This window comes from Colletotrichum fructicola (genome assembly GCF_000319635.2).
Source record: "Colletotrichum fructicola Nara gc5 chromosome Unknown KSG_Nara_v1_contig01, whole genome shotgun sequence".
NCBI classification, from domain to species: Eukaryota; Fungi; Ascomycota; class Sordariomycetes; order Glomerellales; family Glomerellaceae; genus Colletotrichum; species Colletotrichum fructicola.
This window is the reverse complement of record NW_027094051.1, coordinates 2,738,382-2,757,156: the sequence shown is the minus strand read 5'-3', so window position 1 is coordinate 2,757,156 and position 18,775 is coordinate 2,738,382. Positions and strand designations below refer to the sequence as shown.

At 55.0% G+C, this 18,775-nt stretch overlaps 5 protein-coding genes across 5 annotated transcripts; 1 reads left to right on the top strand and 4 right to left on the bottom strand.

Moving 5' to 3' along the window:
* Nucleotides 1-593: 593 nt before the first annotated feature.
* On the bottom strand, nt 594-1,304 carry CGGC5_v000790 (putative endoplasmic reticulum membrane protein; the record flags this gene model as incomplete). The annotated part of the gene is made up of 3 exons (XM_032020158.1): nt 594-1,064; nt 1,125-1,208; nt 1,272-1,304. The coding sequence occupies 3 exons, from the start codon at nt 1,302-1,304 to the stop codon at nt 594-596; spliced, it is 588 nt and encodes a 195-aa protein (XP_031882840.1).
* Nucleotides 1,305-3,036: 1,732 nt separating this feature from the next.
* On the top strand, nt 3,037-3,735 carry rpb7 (DNA-directed RNA polymerase II subunit rpb7; the record flags this gene model as incomplete). The annotated part of the gene is made up of 4 exons (XM_032020159.1): nt 3,037-3,285; nt 3,344-3,424; nt 3,494-3,663; nt 3,720-3,735. 4 exons carry the CDS (start codon nt 3,037-3,039, stop codon nt 3,733-3,735), a joined length of 516 nt encoding a protein of 171 aa, XP_031882841.1.
* A 1,068-nt stretch (nt 3,736-4,803) lies between these two features.
* On the bottom strand, nt 4,804-6,602 carry CGGC5_v000788 (Eukaryotic translation initiation factor 3 subunit M; the record flags this gene model as incomplete). The annotated part of the gene is made up of 3 exons (XM_032020160.2): nt 4,804-5,614; nt 5,682-6,345; nt 6,560-6,602. 3 exons carry the CDS (start codon nt 6,600-6,602, stop codon nt 4,804-4,806), a joined length of 1,518 nt encoding a protein of 505 aa, XP_031882842.2.
* A 695-nt stretch (nt 6,603-7,297) lies between these two features.
* On the bottom strand, nt 7,298-9,528 carry fhkC (putative serine/threonine-protein kinase fhkC; the record flags this gene model as incomplete). The annotated part of the gene is made up of 5 exons (XM_032020161.1): nt 7,298-7,737; nt 7,792-8,161; nt 8,212-8,804; nt 8,865-9,417; nt 9,484-9,528. The coding sequence occupies 5 exons, from the start codon at nt 9,526-9,528 to the stop codon at nt 7,298-7,300; spliced, it is 2,001 nt and encodes a 666-aa protein (XP_031882820.1).
* Nucleotides 9,529-10,366: 838 nt separating this feature from the next.
* Nucleotides 10,367-15,694, bottom strand: cnt6 (putative ribosylation factor GTPase-activating protein cnt6; the record flags this gene model as incomplete). Its single annotated transcript, XM_066150718.1, has 8 exons — nt 10,367-10,412; nt 10,491-10,680; nt 12,366-13,315; nt 13,367-14,732; nt 14,788-14,854; nt 14,907-15,290; nt 15,380-15,513; nt 15,631-15,694. 8 exons carry the CDS (start codon nt 15,692-15,694, stop codon nt 10,367-10,369), a joined length of 3,201 nt encoding a protein of 1,066 aa, XP_066009951.1.
* Nucleotides 15,695-18,775: the final 3,081 nt, after the last annotated feature.

Here is an 18,775-nt window from a genome sequence, read left to right as displayed (position 1 = left end):
CTCCGTCATCTCGGAGTCCGAATCGATGGTTTGTCAAGATGCTCTGGCGGTGGAACGTGGGATGCCTTAGCTCACCTTAGCTGGGTACGATGACGGTCTGGGAAGACAAGTTGGTGAGTGAATGCTTCGTCCTGTTGAACTATGTACTCGTTTCGTGCATTTTTGCTGCAATTGACATAGACAGATAGAGCCTCCTTTCCCTGCCCAAATAGAACAATAACCGAAAACAAGCAACGCGCAAGGGTCCCGTGCAAACTCTCGTTGGCAAGTGTCATGACTCGACCAAGATACAGATCCAATGACTGACAATCTGTATACGCGTGAGCTCAAATTGGTATCTGATGAAAGTACTCCGTCCTGTGAAGTGATGGCGCCTGCCCGAATGCTTCCATGCGGCGGGTCCTGTGCCCGTTGATTTCTCTGTTCAACCACTGCTTCCCCTTGTAACCTCATTGCCCTATGTTTGCTGAGACCTGTTGACAGGTGAGTGCGGCACTTGACGTCGGGCCGGCGTCTACAGTGCGATTTTTCAAAGAATTGCGGAATACTCGCATTGCCATCGTGGAGGTTGTGCTGGCTGGCTTGCGTGTAAACTATTGGGCCTTGCCGTTCTTGGCCTCTCCATTGGCCTTAGAGGCCTTGAACTTGGCAATCTCCTTCTGGACGGCCTTGTCGACGCGTGCCTTCAGCTCCGCGCGGTAGCCCAGCTTGAAGAGAAACTCGAGCCAGACGAACAGAGGGGCCAGGAAGACGGCCTGGATCAGATTATCCAGCAAAGCAGGGGCACGGCCCTCAAAGGCGCCGTGTCCGATGAACTGGAAGATCCAGCAAACAACGTGGACGCCGATGGCGACCTTGTTGGTCAGGTCGGGATTCTCGAGCCTGAAAGAGTTGCCGACTGCAGTGGCGCCCAAGCAGATGGCGGCCAGCAGGGTGCCGGCGACAGGCTCGAGGAGCACGTACAGTCCACCCCAGGTCAACGCTGCAAGTGTTCCCAGGTTCAGATCTAAATTGGGGACTGTGAGCCAACTTGGGAGAGGAATGAGAGTTCCTGTGTTGGTGGCCTATGAATTATGAATAAGCTGGACTGCAAAGACCCTAGTGCCAATGCATTAGTCACTTACGAGACAAAATCCCGAGAAAAGGATCATGGGCACGCATGCCATGTGAATGCCAATATTGACAGTGTTATGGTGGTATGCGCCATACTTTTTTGACGAAATTAGCAGTGAACGGACGACGAGACTTCAGAGGCTAAGCTGTGGACTCACAAAGGTCAAGTGTTTTTCCAAGTCAAGAGACATGTTTGCGGTTTTGGAGATTGGATGATGTTGAGATCTAAGCCAAAGCGAGGCAGATGATGGAAGCCGAGGATTGCTGCAGGACCTGAACGAGGCTGCAAGCAGGGTCGAGGCTCAGCCGCAGCAGAAGGGATGGTCGGCAGTGCGAGCAGATTAGACGGGCGAAGGGTGGTGCGACCCAGAAGACAGTGTCGATCTCTACCTTAGTTTCCAACAATGGGCGTGCTGTAGGTTGCGACAGGTCGGGTTGGCGATGTCAAGGCCGTAGAGTAGGATGGAAAATGAAGGAATGCCGCGGTGTTCCGGACTGGACAGGACAGGGTTGCAATGGTGTTCATATGCGTCCCACTCGCGCACAGCACGCCTGGAGGGAGAGTGCGCCGTACGGTGGAAGTGGACGCCCGTGGGGCCGGCCGCTGGGCGCGTTTTTGCTTCGGTTCGGGGAGGTTGTAGGGGAAGGACCGCTGGGATCTAACTTCGAGGAGCCCAAAAGGCAGGTCGAAGGACCCCGGAGCCCAAGGCTAGCAGGTGACAAGGGCGATAGGAGCGGCTCCTGACTGGAGATTTGGGTGATCGAGTCCACTAAAAACCGCTAAACGTGCATGCAGCGAACGTACGACCTGCCTCGCCCAATCTGATGCCGTGGATTTGTCGTGTGAGCGCGTTGGGGGGCTGGAGAGGCTTTCGACCGGCTGCCCAGATTCAACGACGTGATACGGTTTTTGGAGGAGCGTAGAAATTGGCCGAGCAGACACAGGCCCAGACACAGACACTAAGGCAATTGACCCGAGGCACCTTGACCGCATAAGAAGCCGGCCAGCCCTCATCTCATCACCACTCAAATTTAGTCCGGACGGCACCAGACGACTGACTTTAGGGTTGCGGTTTCTGCCGTCCGTGGCGCCACCCTGTCGCATTCCTTCGCCTCCCGCGGCGCGTACACTGTCATCTCAAACCAATCTTGCTATTGTGCATACAGTCCTGAAATCGGACCTCGCACTCCATGCATGCAGACTTCCCTTCATCCCGACTCTTGTCCATGGAGTAAGGGAGGTACGGCATTGTACGCGGTAGGAGACTGGGGGCCGACGAGCATGTCGCGTTAGCGCAGGCGCGTTAAGTGCGACATGCCGAAGTGTGGCTAGTATATCCGTGGCACATGCAGTCCTAGCATGAGCCACAGACATATGTGCGTGGCTTGACTCTCCGGGCTGGATGTGGCTAGGCAAGGCCAGAAAATTAACGAGCCACATTTGGTAGCTGCACCTCAACTCAACCCATCGTCTTCAGCCTCGCCTTGTGCAACCTTTCTCTCTTCAACCGTCGAGTCACCGACGACGGCGCATCACCTTCCTCCAACGGCGCGCAGTGGCACCTTCCATCAAAAGTTTCCTGACAATTTGCGTTTCTCTTTCGTTCTCTAATATTGCGCTTGCTCTCACGAGACTTCCAGCGTGCCAGCGACGTCACACGCGATCGCTCGCTCCTGCTGTTTTGAAGGCCACACAGCTCTAAGAAGCACCTTTGAAACTCGCGCATCTAGGCCACCCTCTTTATCAAGTCGATCGCGTCGTCCAATTAGACCTTCCGCCGCGCGAACTTCTCCCACCGTGCCCTCCTCGATCGCGTCCGATATACACCTGACTTCTTGCTCGACCAAGTTTGGGCGACGACGAGCCGATCGAAGTTAGCAAGCGATCCTACCTCCCGCAAGCACGCCGTACCTCTTGCGAAAATGTTCTTCCTTTACAACATGGAGCGCAGGGTCACCCTGCACCCTTCGTACTTTGGGCGCAACATGCACGAGCTGGTCACGAGCAAGCTGCTGAAGGACGTCGAGGGAACCTGCGCCGGCAGCTACTACATCATTTCCATCATGGACACCTTCGATATCTCCGAGGGTCGCATTCTTCCGGGCAGCGGTCTGGCCGAGTTCACCGTGGGCTATCGCGCGGTCGTGTGGAGGCCCTTCAAGGGCGAGACGGTAAATGCTACAAATCTGCCTGGCTCTGTCGGGAAGCGGATTCTGACATGACACCCAGGTTGACGCCGTGGTTTACTCGGTCAACCACCAGGGCTTCTTCGCCCAGGCAGGACCCTTGCGCCTCTTCGTGTCGGCTCATGTACGTCCCCGCTTCCGCGCCAGCCAGGCAGGACCTCAAAATCACTAATTGCGAGCCTCTCTATTCTAGCTGATTCCCTCTGAGATCAAGTGGGATCCCAATGCCACGCCGCCACAGTTCACCAACAATGAGGACACCATCATTGAGCCTGGCACGCATGTACGCGTCAAGGTTATTGGTACGAGAACGGAAGTCGGTGAGATGTGGGCCATTGGCAGTATCAAGGAGGACTACCTTGGGTATGTTGTCCTTCAGGGAACCATCGATTGGCCTCGCTCACAAACATCTCGAAAAGCTGTCTACAGGATTAGAAACCTTGAAAAGACGAATGGATCCAAGAGGCTTTGGCCCCGCGCCACTGGGCCGAGCCGTTCTCCGTTGTATATGGCGGTACTGCTCCCACCGCTGGAAGCCAAGCCAATACGTCTAGACCCATTTGCCGACCGTGTTGGAGGACATCCTTTGCTGCTAGGGCAAGAAGTCTTGCCCATCAGCGAAGAGGAAGCCGTGGCTGCAAGAAGGCCGGGCTTCGGCAGAACCGCCACGAGAACCACTCGCGGACCCATTTTCTGCAAAATTGAGCCGCTTATGAGAAAGCAGAAGATAGACAAAAGTTTGGGGGGCAAGAGGGGCGTACACATGCCCCAGTCAAAGAGAGAGCGCGCCATTGAAAAGAATTTCGACGCAAGGCATCAGTTTGCGTCTTCACAGTTGTACACTAACTTTCTCACATTCTACGAAATGAAAAAGCAAGCCATGAGAATACAGTATAGAGGCACCTTGAGCCGTGACTGGTGGGGATGCATCTTCTCTTGACGACGGCAACATCGTTCGCTCACATTACACACCACGGCATGAGCGCACGGCAATCGTTCGGAAAGAGTCTGTATCATAATCCTGTTACGCTGATTCGTTGAGACGCCGCTGTCGACCTACGAACCTCCCTCTCCGGTTTGACCAAACTTTTCTCTAAAACGAAAAAAAATCAAAAGTAGGTAGAAAAGAAAAGAGACCCAGAGGACCCCTCACTTTTCTCCCTTTCTCTCAGCTCATCATCAGCTCTATAACTCGATGGTTTGGTTCGGGTTCTCTCCTCCATCCACACACGTCCCGTTTCCTTTTCCCCTCCTCGCCGTAATTACATAAAAAGACACACGTTCAAAGGTTTCCCCCATTTGTCCCATGGAAATTTTCGCTCTCGTTTCTTTTTTTAACCTGATCGCCAACCCTTCCCTTCCCACCCATACCATGACGCTATGTGAAAGAGTTGGTCAAAGTGGTTAAAACGGAGCGAAGAAGACAACAGGTGAACCACATTCATGAAATTTCCGCGTAGACGATCTCTCGACAAATCACCGGGCTCAATAGGTGCCCTTCTCTTATTCGTCGTTGTCCGTCCTCTCCTTGGGCTCACGGGGCTCCCTAGGCTCGCGGGGCTCGCGAGGCTCTCTGGGCTCACGCTGCTGTCCGTCACGGCGCTGGCCGCCCCTCTGCTGACGACCGCCGCTGCCGCCCTCCTTGTCGGCGTTCAGCTTGCGCTCCGCCTCCTGCGCCTCGCGCTCCTTCTGGGCCTTGGCGTTGGCCTGCTCCTTGCGGATGACGTCGTGCAGGTTCGACAGGGTGCCCTTCCAGCTGTCCAGGCGGGTGGCGAGCTCCTGCCATTGCCTGGTGCCGAAGACGCGGTAGGTGACCTTGTGGACGAGGAAGACCTGGTCCTGCTGGGAGAGCTTGCCCTCGACGAGGCCGGCGCGGATCACGTCAATGGCCCACCTCTCGACGTCCTCGGCGGGGACCTGGAGAGCCTTCGCGACGGCGGAGTACTCGATGCGGCGGGAGGTGGTCTGGGCGGCGAGGGAGGCGAAGGTGAGGAGACGCATCTTGCGGTGGAGGCGGTCGTGATCGAGCTTCTCCTTCTCGAGCCAGCCCTGGTGCTCGTCGTTGAAGTCGTTGTAGTCCTCGAGGTCCTGCTCGGCGACGATGTCGAGGAGCTGGGAGTAGACGGGGTGCGTCTCGGACAGGTTCTGCACGGTGGGTATGCTGCGGATGTCGGTGAAGAGGAAGTGTGTGTTGGAAAGCAGGGCGTCGCGGACCGCGCGGAGGGACAGGCGCTGGGCGTCCTCGGAACCGACATCGTCCTTATCGTCTGCGTCAAAGGTGCGTAGGGCCTTGAGAATGTATTCGTAGCTCTCCCTGTCTGGGTATTAGTCTCCGATGCTTTGTCTTTCCAACTCTTCCAACGAAAAAAGAGACGACTCACTCTTCCTTGCCGGCCTCCTTGGCGACCTCGGCAATCTCCTCGTACATCTGTCTCTGGAACTCGTCGCTGGTCTTCCAGTCCGCGAACCAGTCGGGGAGCTGCTTCAGGTAGGGCTGGATGGTGTCGAACATGGCGTTGGCCTTGAGGAAGCGCAGGATGGCCATGAAGACGTTGTAGCGTATCGGGTTCTCGGGGGCGATGAGGTTGAAGATGGTGCTCAGGGCGTTGAGGCTCAGACCGACGCCGTTGACGGGGCTGGAGGCGATGGGCTTGGAGAAGGCCTGGCAGAGGGTCGGGAGGTGCTTCTTGGGGTCCTCGGACTGGAGGACGAGGTGGACCATGAGGTTGGACGCGGCGGTGAACTCCTTCTCGGCCACCGACGTCAGGGCCGTCGACGAGCGCACCAGCTTGGACAGGACCTCCTCCTTCTTGGCCTCGTTCTCGACGAGGGGCTTCACCTCGTCGGCGATGTGAAGGTAGTCGGCCATCTCGCGGGCGAGCTCCTGGAAGGAGCCGTCGACGAAGAGCAGCTGAGGCTGCGCCTGTTGCTTCGCTCCCGCCGCCATGATTGCTGGTTTTTCGCGGTATCTGACGAGGGTTGTCGGGCCTTCGGGTTGAGAGGGGGGTGGGATGCGGTTGATTGCGGAGGTGTTGGCAAATTTGGCTGGGAGGAGGAGTAAGAGAGGGACCCCGGAAAAAAAGAGAATGCGAAAGTGTGTAGAGGGGCGTGTGGTTTGCGGACGACGGAGACAGGGGGTCGCTCTGTCGTGCGGTATGTCTCTTGCGAAGCCCGTGTCGACCTGCGGTTCGATGGAGGGGTGTGGTGGAGGAGGGCAATTTTCGCTGTTTTCTGCCACCCGACCGACTTGTGGGCTTACCTAGGCGAAGGCGGTGAAGCCAGGCCATGGTGCCCCACGCCATGGCGGGGTACCACTGTGACCTGGTATTTGATGGATGAGGCTCTGTATTCACCAGAACTGTACTTGAAAGCTTGTTACTCAAAGCTTTACTTCATAGACAAGTGAAAATGGCCCTAGTCGTGTTCTCAAAAGTAAAATCTTGCACCAAATTTCTAGACCACAACGTCGAAACGCTTTTAGTTCCTCTGTTGACACGGCCCCACCTCGGGCTGCCCCATAATGACAGTGGAGGCTCCGGTTTCCGCTCGGAGCCGGTATGGCAGCGGCAGTTGTTTCCGCCCTACTTGTCGAAACGGTGCCGGTGTAGCAAACAACCCGAACGCTTGGGATACTGCATATTCGGAGACAAAATCTGAGGTTTAGCAACACACACTCTCATCCATTATGCGTAGCATGCCGAAAGCCTTGCCTTCATTAAAAGGTTTATATTGTCTCCATAATGTCAGATATGTCAGGACGCCAACTTTTGCCGTTCCCATCCAGCCTCTCGGACACCTAAATAAGACAAAAATAAATACACCCCCTGTTCACTGAGGGGATGTCATCACCGGCCCTACAGTCAACACAGAAATGGTCTCCATGGCTCGGATGGTCAAGAAACAAACAAATCCATGACCTTCGCCGACTGTATCTATGACTCGCGCGTCCCATACCCTAACCATACTCCTAACAATTCACCAAAGTTATTATAACCCATTATTCCTCCTTGCTACCATTCTGGGCTTCTGTAGAAATGTCGGCCTTTGAATAGATGCTATCGCCGTCATCGCCAAACAAAGGCTGATCTCCCTTGCCGCCCATCTCCACGAATTCGTCAACGTTTCTTTGTGACGCAGGGTCGGCCTCCTTCGGTGTCATGGTCGTCTTCGTCGTGTTCTTGGAATAGATCTTGACTGGTTTCTGCTTAGGGCCAGGGGATCTTTCCGCAACTGCTACCGAGTTCATTGAGCTGAGTAGTGTCCGCTCTCTGACGACACCGCGGCGATGGACTTCTAAGCCCTGTATGCCGCCCACCAAGCCGTCGGTGCTGTCGTTGACTCCTGGTTGCTTCTGCGTCATCCAGGGGTGGTTGAGGCATTGGTCAACTGTAAAACGACGCTCGGGATCAACTACCAGCATTGAGTCGATAAGGTCCACTATCATAATGTTAGTCATGACGCATCGTTTTGTAGCGCTTCTGGGTCACCTACGAGCAGGGTCGCCTACTGAGTCCCAGTATGGCGAAGGGTAATCGAACCGGCCGCTCTTGATCTGTTGCGACAGCGTGAACGGGAAGTCCTTGGAATACAGTTCGTCTGAAAACGGCGGGAAGCCGCACAGGCAGATGTAAAGGACAACTCCGAGTGACCAAATGTCGACAGCCTTGGTGTACTTCCGGTGCCTACCCTCGGCCAAGATTTCAGGCGCCACATAGCTGGGTGTTCCGCACAGCGTCGTCGTGAATGACTCTTCACCAATAATTTTAGCCAAACCGAAATCAGCCAGCTTCACGTGCAAGTCTCTGTCGACCATCAGAATGTTCTCTGGCTTAATGTCCCTGTGGACAATGTTGCGATCATGCTTCTCAAAGTTAGCGGGCGGAGGACATCAAATGTCGTTGCAAAACTTACCAGGTACTTGATGCCCTGGAACAATTGCGTAAAGAGTTTGCGCGACTCATCCTCGGTAAGCTTTTGCTTCATGACGATGAAGTTGAATAGTTCGCCTTCCGGAGCCAGCTCGAGGACAAGGTACACCGCATTACGTTCGTTAAACGTGTCTTTCAAGCATAGAACGTTGGGGTGACTAACGCCCATGAGAACGGCAATCTCCTGTTGCAGACCCTCCTGTTTCGATCTCTCCTCCATGCCGGCAGTCTTTGTGAAGATCTTGACGGCGTACCTTTGACCAGTAGATTTCTCGACACAAAGGAAGACCTCGGCGAAGTGGCCCTTGCCAAGTTTCTCCAGTAGCGTGTACTGCTGAAGAAAAGCGCTCGTCTGCCGGCTCTTGGGGTATCTGAAGATGAAACGAGCCTTGTCGAGCACCGCGATCTCGTCCTGCTCCTGGAGCTCTCTGCGCTTGTTGCGACCCACGTTGGCTTCATTGACATAAGTTCCGTTGCTAGACAAATCCTCCAAGATAGCCACGGTGTCACCGCCTTTGTTCTCCGTAAATAACAGGCAGTGTCGATTTGATACCACCGGGTCTTCAACAACAATGTCTGCCTTTTGTCAGCGCTGTCGTAACCCCATTAGAATGGAACCCAATTCGCAAAGCTTACCACACTCCGGATGACGTCCAATCAGGTATCCACCCGAGGCGACGCCCTTGATCTTGGTCTTCTCGTAGGCCTCCTCTTCCTTCTTCAGGGGCAATTTGCCCTTCCTACCTACCGGCTCCGTCTCCTTAGCCTCGAGCTTGTCCGGCATAGGGCATGCTGCCCTCTTCTTCATGACCAAGCACTTGCCGTACTTGGTGTCTAGCGGGAACAGGTAGCCCCAGACGCCCTCCTTCACCTCGTCCTCGACCTCGTCACATAGCACATCCTTGTTATCGGCCGGGTACTGGGAAAAAGCCTGTGTGTCCTGTGGAGGTGAGGAGAGGTTGGTGTGTGCCTGGGACTGGGAGTTGTCGTCCTTTTCGCGGTGGTTAACCTGGCTGGGGCGACCCTCGGGAGGCGTCGCGGTAGGCTCCTTATACACATCGTCCGAGTCTCCGGATCGCGTCACGGGCGACGGAAGGTGCTGTTTGTGGGAAACCGGGGTCTTATCGACGGATAACCTCTCGGAGCGGCGGGGCTTCTTCGCCTCCGTGTCTGAGTCTGGCAGAGAACCCTTTGCCAGGGGAAGACGGTTTAGGATCGCACACCAGAAGGCCGGGCAGATTAACAAGCGACTCACTCTTGGACGTTTCAATTGGCTCTTCTCTTCGCGCGGGGGCGCCATGGCCTCGGTTATACGAGGCAGTCAAGGCGTGCTTCGCGGGTGATGGTGGATTGGTAGTGGTTATGGGAGGCAGCAGTAGAGACGTAATAATGGATCCCCAGGTAAGATGATGTGGCGATGGTCTGTATAACAGGCCGAGAAAGGATAGAGAAGCGGTCTTGTGCACAACAGCCTGGGGTATGATGTGTACGAGCGTGAATATGGAAACTGGTATGATGGAAGTGTGTGGGAGTGTTGCCTAAGGGAGAGCAGATGGCGAGGCTCTCATTAATAAACCAGAGTGCAAGAAAGGCAAGGCCAAAGGACGGAGCGACGGTGTGCAGCCTGGAAATGGGAAAGCTAAGGTCAGGTAGGTAGGTGGTGTAGGTATTCGTATTGGACCGGGACTTCCAAGTGGAGAGGGAACCTTCCTTCCAGTGTTGGACCTTGGGCCTGGAAAAAGTACCAGACAGCTGAGGTGACCAGGGGGGATGAGAGACCAGGTCAGGCCAGTATGAGCGGTAGAGCTGAGGCAGGTACTGGTGTGAGCACCAACTACGCCGGCACCAGGCGCTGCGCCCTGCCCTGTGAGGTGCGAGCTACCCTACCAGGTCAGGACCTCCCCTGCTTAGGTTCTCTGGGGCGGCCTTCCACCTGCGCTGGACGGCTGCTCGGCGGACTGGGCTGGATTTCCCAGGCAGGACAGAGTCAGACAGGGCTTTCCTCACTCCGGATCGGGGGCCGTGCAATTGCAAGTGGGTCGCCGCGCTTTTGACTCTTCACGCTGATGCTCTGATAGGGATTGTATGACTGCACTGCGCAGCGAGCGAGACGTCAACTTTCTGGCGCGAGTTGCAGCCTAGAAATGCGGTCCATCGGTTGTTCCGCATACAATCCTTTGTGTACTTCTCATGAATATCAGCTCCCCCTCTCCTCCACAACCATCTGATGAGTGTGGCAAACAATAATCCGGAAAAACTCACCAGCAGTTTCCAAACTTCACTGTCTTCCGGTTGTCCAAAACCTGGAGAGCGTGCCATCCAGATCCACGGGCGACAATCAGCGGGCTTGCTTCTGGGGCGTCCCGTCTTGCTGGGCGTGCAGTGTGGGCACCGGTTCGCAAGCCGAGTGAGCGAGCAGTGACGACGGGGAGCTGCAGGGTCGCAGAGCTTCCTGCGGGAAGACGTCAGGCGGGAAAGAGGCTTGATAGAGGGGGAAAAAATGCTGGTGGAACTGTCGATCAGTTCAACATGGGATCGCGCAGTCTCGGAGGAAGAAAAAAAAAAAAAGGGTCCCTCTTTCACTCCGACTTGCACTTGAACCTCGATCGTGGCAGCCGAGAAACCACCTGGGACACATCGCCGCGTGAGATGGCGTCCAGCCTTCATATGGTTCCCGTCCGAGTCGTCTTCCACGAAGTGGCGGGGAACTCGTTCGTGTCTTGTGCCCATCCCGTCTGCCGACTACCTCACACTAGGTCGAACACCCGCAGATGATAGCCCCCATGAATCATTCGGTGCATTCTCCCCCAAGCTACAAGGATCGAGATTCCGACATTCTGGTCAGCCAGCTGCTTTTACCCCCTGCGGATGGAAAGCTCCTTTTAGTAGAACCCGTTACTGGTTTGACAGGACTTGGTTCTGGTTTACCATCCGGTGAAACGCCTTACGCGAACTCCCGTGCTGTCATCTCGAGTCGCCGTCCGAGACATATCGTCACGCGTCGTTCGGAGGGAGCACCTCAACTGGTCCCAGCCAGAGAGCGAAAGCCCGCCATCTCTCATCACATGCGTGCTCGTGCGGAATCTCATCTCCATTTTCAACGTCGCGCTGCTTCGCCTGCCGCGGAGTACAGCCATTACGCTAACCTCGAGACGTCATCCACATTCGCCAATCCACGTGGGTAGCTCACCTGCCACAAGCTGCGATCTCCTTCGTAGAGTTATCCCCCCTCACCGAGAGTCACCGAAAACCATTTGATCTCAGATCGGTCCAGACCGATCTGGAATTTCATCACTAGTGTAAAGCATTCTTTGTGTTCATCATTTCATTATTATTACTATACACACTGATAAACTCATGCGCACATCGAATATCACTGTCTCTCAGCACCTCGTCTTTCCAATAGAGGACTACTACTCCAACGTATCTGCTTTTTTGCAGACGTCTGTCGCCAAAGAGCATACATGCTGCATGTGAGAAACTGTTTCTCTGATCCACCTCCTGCTGTGCGACGACCATGGCAATTCATTCGGCAAAAATACCAGACGCGCAAAGCGTACGTCAAAATCTGGTAACGACAGTCGGGTACGCCAAGCGTTTCTCCCATGACCTGGCCAAAGCCGATATGCCCTCGTGTATCATTGCACTTTTAATAGTCATCCTCATCCGTTGAAGCCTGTTTCCCACCAAAGGAGTCATCATAACTGGAGCCGCGTTTAGATGCTGGGTATGCAAACGTGAAGCACATATCAAAGTGTGCCAGTCGATCGAGACGGGCAGGTCGCTACCTTTCCGGAATCGGACTCTTGGCCAAACGGCCTCCTGCGCTCACTCGCTTCTGCAGACGCGATTCCCTTTCGCGCGCTAGCTTCTGGTCGGGGCTCATATTGCCAGGGAGCGTCCCGACAGTATCGCTCGAAAATCCCGTGTTTCTGCCCCGTTTCTCTTCAATATACAATTGAGCGCTTCGACTCAGGGGGAATGCAGGCATCGATGAAGGTATTTCCGCCCCGTTTTGAAGAAGCATCTCGGCGACTGGAAATGGCACCACCCTCTCCGCCTCCGATGGTTGGCCAGGGGTTGGTGAAGGTGATGCCGGATCAGCCGCTGCTAGCGCCAAGAACACTGCATGCGTACCCCTCGAACGATCCGTAACGTTAGGACTGGCCTTGAGAGCCAATGCATAAATAACCTGCTGGATTTCATTCTTCTTGATCGCCGCCAGCAAAGTGTCTTCGGGTGTAGGGTAACGAGATAATGTCGCCGAGATGGGCTCAATGTACGCTCTATCCACGTACTTCGCCGTGATGAACCTCAGCCGCTGCTCGCGCGTTGCCTGGGGTCCAGGCTTCATGCCGGGCTCGAGCTTTGCCTCCCAAACCATATTCGACACCCGGTTTCCGACAAGCAACAAGAGTTCGACAATATCGGGAGTGAAAGAGTTGATGTCTAAGGTCAGAGACCTCACTTTGCTGATATGCGTACCAAGAGAGCGATGGATACCGCTACACTCGATGCAAACAATGATTGCCAGATTGATTGAGACCCACTCGACCTTGGTTCCGGATCCGCAGTCCGCGCACCAGCAATTGCCCTGGTCGTTGTCGCGGAGTAGTTGCAATAGCTTATCAGGGTTGTCGTCGTAACTCGAACTGGTAGATCGATGAGTGCTTGGCCGGGCGCCGACAGTTATTCGGCGCATCGGCGCACCGCTGTTGGAATGCGCATGGTGGCTGTTGTGCCCGACTGAAGGGCTCTTGCCCGTCAGGATGGACCCAATATCCTTCCTGATAGAGCCCGAGTCGGAAGCCCCAGGCCCGGATTTATCTCTGGCAACTCGGCCTTCAACAGCGCTTTGGAGTGCATTGTTGATAGCTAAAATCCAACTGTTCATGTCCTCTTCGGAAGTGGCCTGGTAAACTCGCTTATAATGTGGCGTAATGACTTCAAAGCAAAATCGACGCTCAGCGTTACGGGCTTCTCTCACAGAGGCCATTCTCAAATCGATTGGATCCATGTGAAGATCCAACCTTTGCTTCCAGTTACTGTATTCTGAAAGCTTACCCTGATCAAGTACAATCCAAAATCTACATCACGTCAGTATGGGTACATCCGCCAAAACTTTGGGCAGTGCTTACTTGTGCCAGCCCTGTTGCTTCAAATTGCGAGGGTCAACATGGTTGCCGGGCTTGCTGAGAGACCACAGCAAACCTTCCTTGCGCTGGGCACTGCTTGCACTTGACGTTCCGTAATCTTTCTCCTCCAAGTCACGGATGCCTTTGAATTTAGAGGCCTGTGCAGGGCTTCCAACTGAAGATGCGCCCAGACTGCCTGGAGACCTGGACAACTCGGGAGAAACTATGGCCACGGTCGAGTTGGATCCGGAGGTCAGTGCGACCTTCAGTTGGGAGCCGGTACTGTCGGCTCGACCAAGGTCGCTGTCGGAGACGTACGCGTTTCCGTTTGAGCCCGCGACTTGGACTGAGCTAGTGCTGGCCAACGGGACTGGCTCCGGCTCATTGTAAGTTTGGTTGCCCTTTTCCAGAAGTCGCCTCTTTTCCTCTCGCTCGCGCCTCTGGTATTGATATTCTTTATCAGCCTCTTGAACCTCATTCGACAGCGCCTCCAACTGCGGCACCAAAGTGTCGATTTTCTTTGCGGCCTCCAAGAAGGTCCTCGTTTGGGCATCAGCATATCTTGTGAGGTGAGAGAGAACCTCTTGCTCCTTGCGTCCACCATGAAGATCCTGCATGAAGCTAGAGTAGTCGAACCGCTTAAGCTCAAAGTTGCGGCGTTTCGTCTGATACTTGGAGTCGCTCTCCGCAAGCTTCTTAGCCTTGACCGAGTCGTGGCGCTGGCCTAGATATCGAGAAACGTAAGCGTAGTAATCCTTGCTCTCCTCCTCGAAGTCTCGCTTTTTGGATTCAGCCTGTTTGATATCCACCGTGTAAAATTTGTCCAATGGATCAATGACAATGCGTTTGAGATTGACGGTATTCTGTCGCTCGTAGGACAGAATTTCCCTGGCAATTTTGTCGAAGTAGTGCTCAATTGCTGGCTGAACAGCATTCGCATTTGTCGATGATGCTTCACGGAGTGTATCGATGAATTCGGAGAAGTTCTTGTTGGCTTCCACCTGAGCTTCATGCGCCTGCTTAGCCATCTTTAGCACGCGCTTCATCTGTGTTCGCATGTTGCCCGTCTTTTGTTCCAGCGCTTTGATCGTTGCCCTGAAAACCGGCCCATCGTCTGGCACAAGAACATCGTCGGTTGGTTTCGGGCACGCAACATCAACCTTCACAGGCTCCTGGGCTAGGGGTGGCTGTACGGGGAGGAGTGTGGACGAAGACGTGTTGACCGGCAAGGGTGAAGAGGGCTCATCTAGCTCGGCGTTGCTAATGCGGGAATCGACAGACTGTGAGGATGCGACACGGATTTTGGGGGGCGCGGTCAAGAGGAACGGAGGAGACGGCGAGTTCGGGTGGCTCAGCGGCAGAGTGGCGTCTACGGGTGGTCAGTCACGAGCCGCAGATGTCGTCCGGGGATCACGAGAACTTACTTGATACCCAATACGAGAAGCTGGCCAGGGTGTGTAGCCGGTGAGCGCGGGGGTCGTACTCGACGAACTGTCGCGGGATCAGATACTGCCACAAGTGGGAGGCACGGCGGCCAACGTACGCTGCATGAGTTCCTCCATCCACCGCCTCTGTCTTCAATGGGCTTCGGAGGTTTCCATTTCCAAGTCCACTCGAAAGAAACCGAGGCGTGGCCTCCGGTCCCAAAGTCCCCTACCAATTCAACATTGGAGTTCTTGTGTAGATTCGGGTCGGCATGGAATTCGCGAGTAACGAGGTTCTCAACCTCGCGGGGGTTAGAGGCGTACACGTAGGTCAGTCCGCTGATTTGGGTGTCGATGTTGGCTATGGTATCGGTGGCGCCGCTGGTAACAAACTGCTGTCCCTGGCGAATGATAAAGGTAAATGTGAAGACTAGCTCTTCGTCATGTGTGAGTTTGAGGATGAAATTCGGAGCGCCGCCTGGGCTAGTAACAACTTCGGTGTCCTGCAAGGCGGCAGTCAGTGTCTGGTGCCCGAGACGAGGCTGGAAGGTGTTTTTGCGCATGGGGGAGCCTATGATTTGCGCCGACGAACCTGAATGAATTCTATGGGACTACTATCGCCGAGGGGGCGAGAGGCGGATACTCTGGTGGCAGGAAATGCATTGGGAACAATGTTTATAGAGGAACGCCTTTTTGGGTTCGAAATGACGAGGGAGGATATGGTTACTATTCAAGAGAGAGCAAAAAAAGTCAGTGGAAAGCGACTGCGATGCGCCGCCAGGCTGCGTGCATGAACAGCAAGCAGGGCAGGCGGTGCAGGTATGGGACTGAGGGAGAGCGCACGTCGATTCTGGTCTCTTAGAAAGAGAGTCGCCCCGTCGTCGGGCTTGCTGCTAACGATGCCCATGTTGAGATGCTCATCCGGGGGTCAAGTGCGCATTCAAGAGGAGAAAGTCGAGGTTTCGGCAGCCAAAGGAGAGCCGCTGGAATCGTGGGCGGGCTTCGCAGCGCGGGGTCGCAGGTTGGCCAGGATCGTGGACATTTGGCGGCGCAAGACAAGGCCAAGCCACAGCCACGAGGAGCCTGTACGAGAATGTGGACTGGGCGGCCAGCTTTGAGACGCTGGAGGCGACGACGGCCTGAGCGGAGGGGAGAGGGTGAGAGGGAAGACTGCGACGAGAGGGCGGGGAGGCGTGGACGTGGGCGTCGGCGGCGTCGCTTCGAGTTGGCAACGGGAGCTAAGATGACAACGATGGCAGTAAAGTAGAAGTGTAAGTGGAAGAATAGAAGAAGGGGGAGAGTATGAGGGTCATGGAGATGCGAAGGTTGAATGTTGCGATATCAAAAGAGGAACTGGGCTGCGGCATGTCTGCCTCAGAGGCCTGCCACTGCCACTGGTGCGTCTGACTTCTTGGTGCTTGTGCTGCTCCTAGGTAGGTGTTCTATTCGCTCGGCGGGCAGTCGTGGGTACTTGGGAAATATGCAAATTCAAGCATGAGCGGGAGGTAGCATGTACCTTGCAGCTTCGCTTTTTCTCTCTCTCCTAGGTTCCTCTCACTGTCACTCTCTCTCTCTCCACACACGCACAGCTGGACAGGCACCAAGCAGGGCACCTTGGCTTTTTAGGAAAGGGTGCCAGGGACTCTGGCTAGCCGGGACGTGGAGGGCCACAGGAAGGAGTCAAGGACGGGACTCAGGAACCTCCCCGTTGTGACGTTGAATCAAGCCCACTCCGGGCTCAAGGTTGGCAAAGACGAGATTGGCGCCGATTCACATTTATCCCGACCCCTGTCCACTTACCTACCTGCTGCGTACCTAGCAGGTAGTACTGCGGATACAGGCTATGATAGACCTTAAGGTGAGGTCCTCCGTCGTCTGCACCGGTCCTGACTCCTGCATCAAATTCGCTATGCCTAGCGTGTGATTTTTGCTAGGAAGGCAGGTTTGCGATTCCAAATGCTGGGCATCAATCACGCTCATCTCAGGGACGCTATGCGCGCGCACAAGTAGGTAGGTAGATCGCAGAATCACCACCACGGCGGCCTCTCATTAGCGGTCTCGCGGTGGGGTCAGCAGCACAAATGTCCGTCAACAGTGACCGCAGCACATGGGATCACCACACCACCTGCCCTGCACGTTGAAGCGCTCCAGAGAAGCTGCCTGGACGACGCCCCTCCGCCGTCTCCCCTGCCCGTCGTCGTTGCCCCTCCCGACTTGGGGAAGCGAAGCTAGATGCAAGGACGCTCGACAGTCGCCTTACCTAATGGAACGAATCCAATTGCTTGTCTTCGAACTCGCTGTGAAAAAGGGAAAAAAAAAAGAAAAAAAAAAAAAAGGCGATGATGAACGGCTGCTCACAGACCGAGTCGCGCCAAGACAAGAACAAAAGACAAAATCCGTTCACCACATTCCATCCTGCTGCACCAGGGAGGAGGAAAAGGGGCCAGATAGATACGTTTCGAAGGGACGCCTGCGCAAGAGGAGGGGTTTTGGAGAGGGGCTTCCCAGTCGGCCAGACCACCAGCGTAAAAGTCAATCGCTGATCTTTTGCCAGCATCATTTCGCGGCTTGCAGCACAAGAACCACTCCTCAAATCACCTCGCTCTTGTTTGTTGGAGTAGCTTTCACCCAATGGGTCAAACGGACCTAGGTCGTTCAAACTCGGCACCGGCAGCAGCCCACGCGACCTGAGGAACAAACACCTCGTTTCAGAGTCCTGCGTGCCCTCCCTTTGGATGCTTCTGCTGCTGCTGCCGCTGCGGTAGAAGATGCTTCTGCGCGCGAGAAACGTGCGACGGACCAAAGTCAAAAGCTTTGCCAGCCAGTAGTTCCTGCGCAACCGCCTGGCCGGTGCGAGCTTATGCGACGTGCCGCCTTGACGATGCCGCATGCGACTGACTCCGAATGACTCCTCGCATTTCACCCTGTGGACCGTCACCTATTGTTGGCGTTTCCTCAATCAAATCGCCAGCCCAAGTCCTCGGCCGGCCCGCGACCACAGGACCACAGCCTGTGACGTGACAATGCCTCTTTGGGTGAACTTGGGGTTGGGCATCTCTCCTTTGCGCCTTATTGCTGCTCTGACAGCCGCATGCAAACCATGTGTGGAATAAATAACAGACCATGCAATCCCCAGTTTCCCAGCCTCCGGCAAGGAAGATCCTCGGACAAAATTGGGACGGACCTGTTAGCTCGTCGACGGGATTGGGGAGGTCGCGTTCGGATTGTCTGCCACGGTACAGAGTACTGCACTGCATTCTGCAGCAAGCAATTCGGGTGCTTTTGCTGCTACTGCTGCTGCCGCTGCTGCTTGATTTATTAGTCGTTGAGACGCATCGTCGATCCACCGTTGGTTTAGACATTCGTATGGCGTTTCTTCTGCAGGCTGGCCCAACGTATCTCATCGTATCGCCCGTCGTGTCGGCCAGTGTGCTCGTATTCTGCCAGACACTGACTAACACCGACGTTGCCCATTACGCAAAGGTATGCAAACCGGTCATCCATGGGACAGTCATGTTTCCTGCAAGTTGCAATTGAACCCGTGTTCGATCCGACGTGACAGATGCTTGTGGTATGGCTTGTTGATGATTGGCTGTCGATAATATAAGGTCGGCAGCGACCATGAGAAATGATAATGGTGAGTGTGATAAGAGCCGGGAAATGAAGAGTTGCCGCCGCATGACGGACATGCGCGTTCAGACCGCTCGTCCATGGTCCGGACGAACCACACTGATTTGCTGGTGCGAGCAGCCACGGAGATGGCCCTGGGTCTCGGGCGATGCGGTGGAGAACACGAAAAGAAAACACAGCAGGAAAAAAGCACCCAAGCAGCCAAGAAACAATGCCGGCCGGAAACATGTGATGTTGGTTCTGTTTTCTCGGTAGAGGTGCCGTCCCGTTGCCTGCAATGCAATTGCAGCATGCCGTTGGCTGTAAGATTATTGCAGCGACAGAAGGCTTGAACATGGTTTGAGGCGATGGCTGCAGG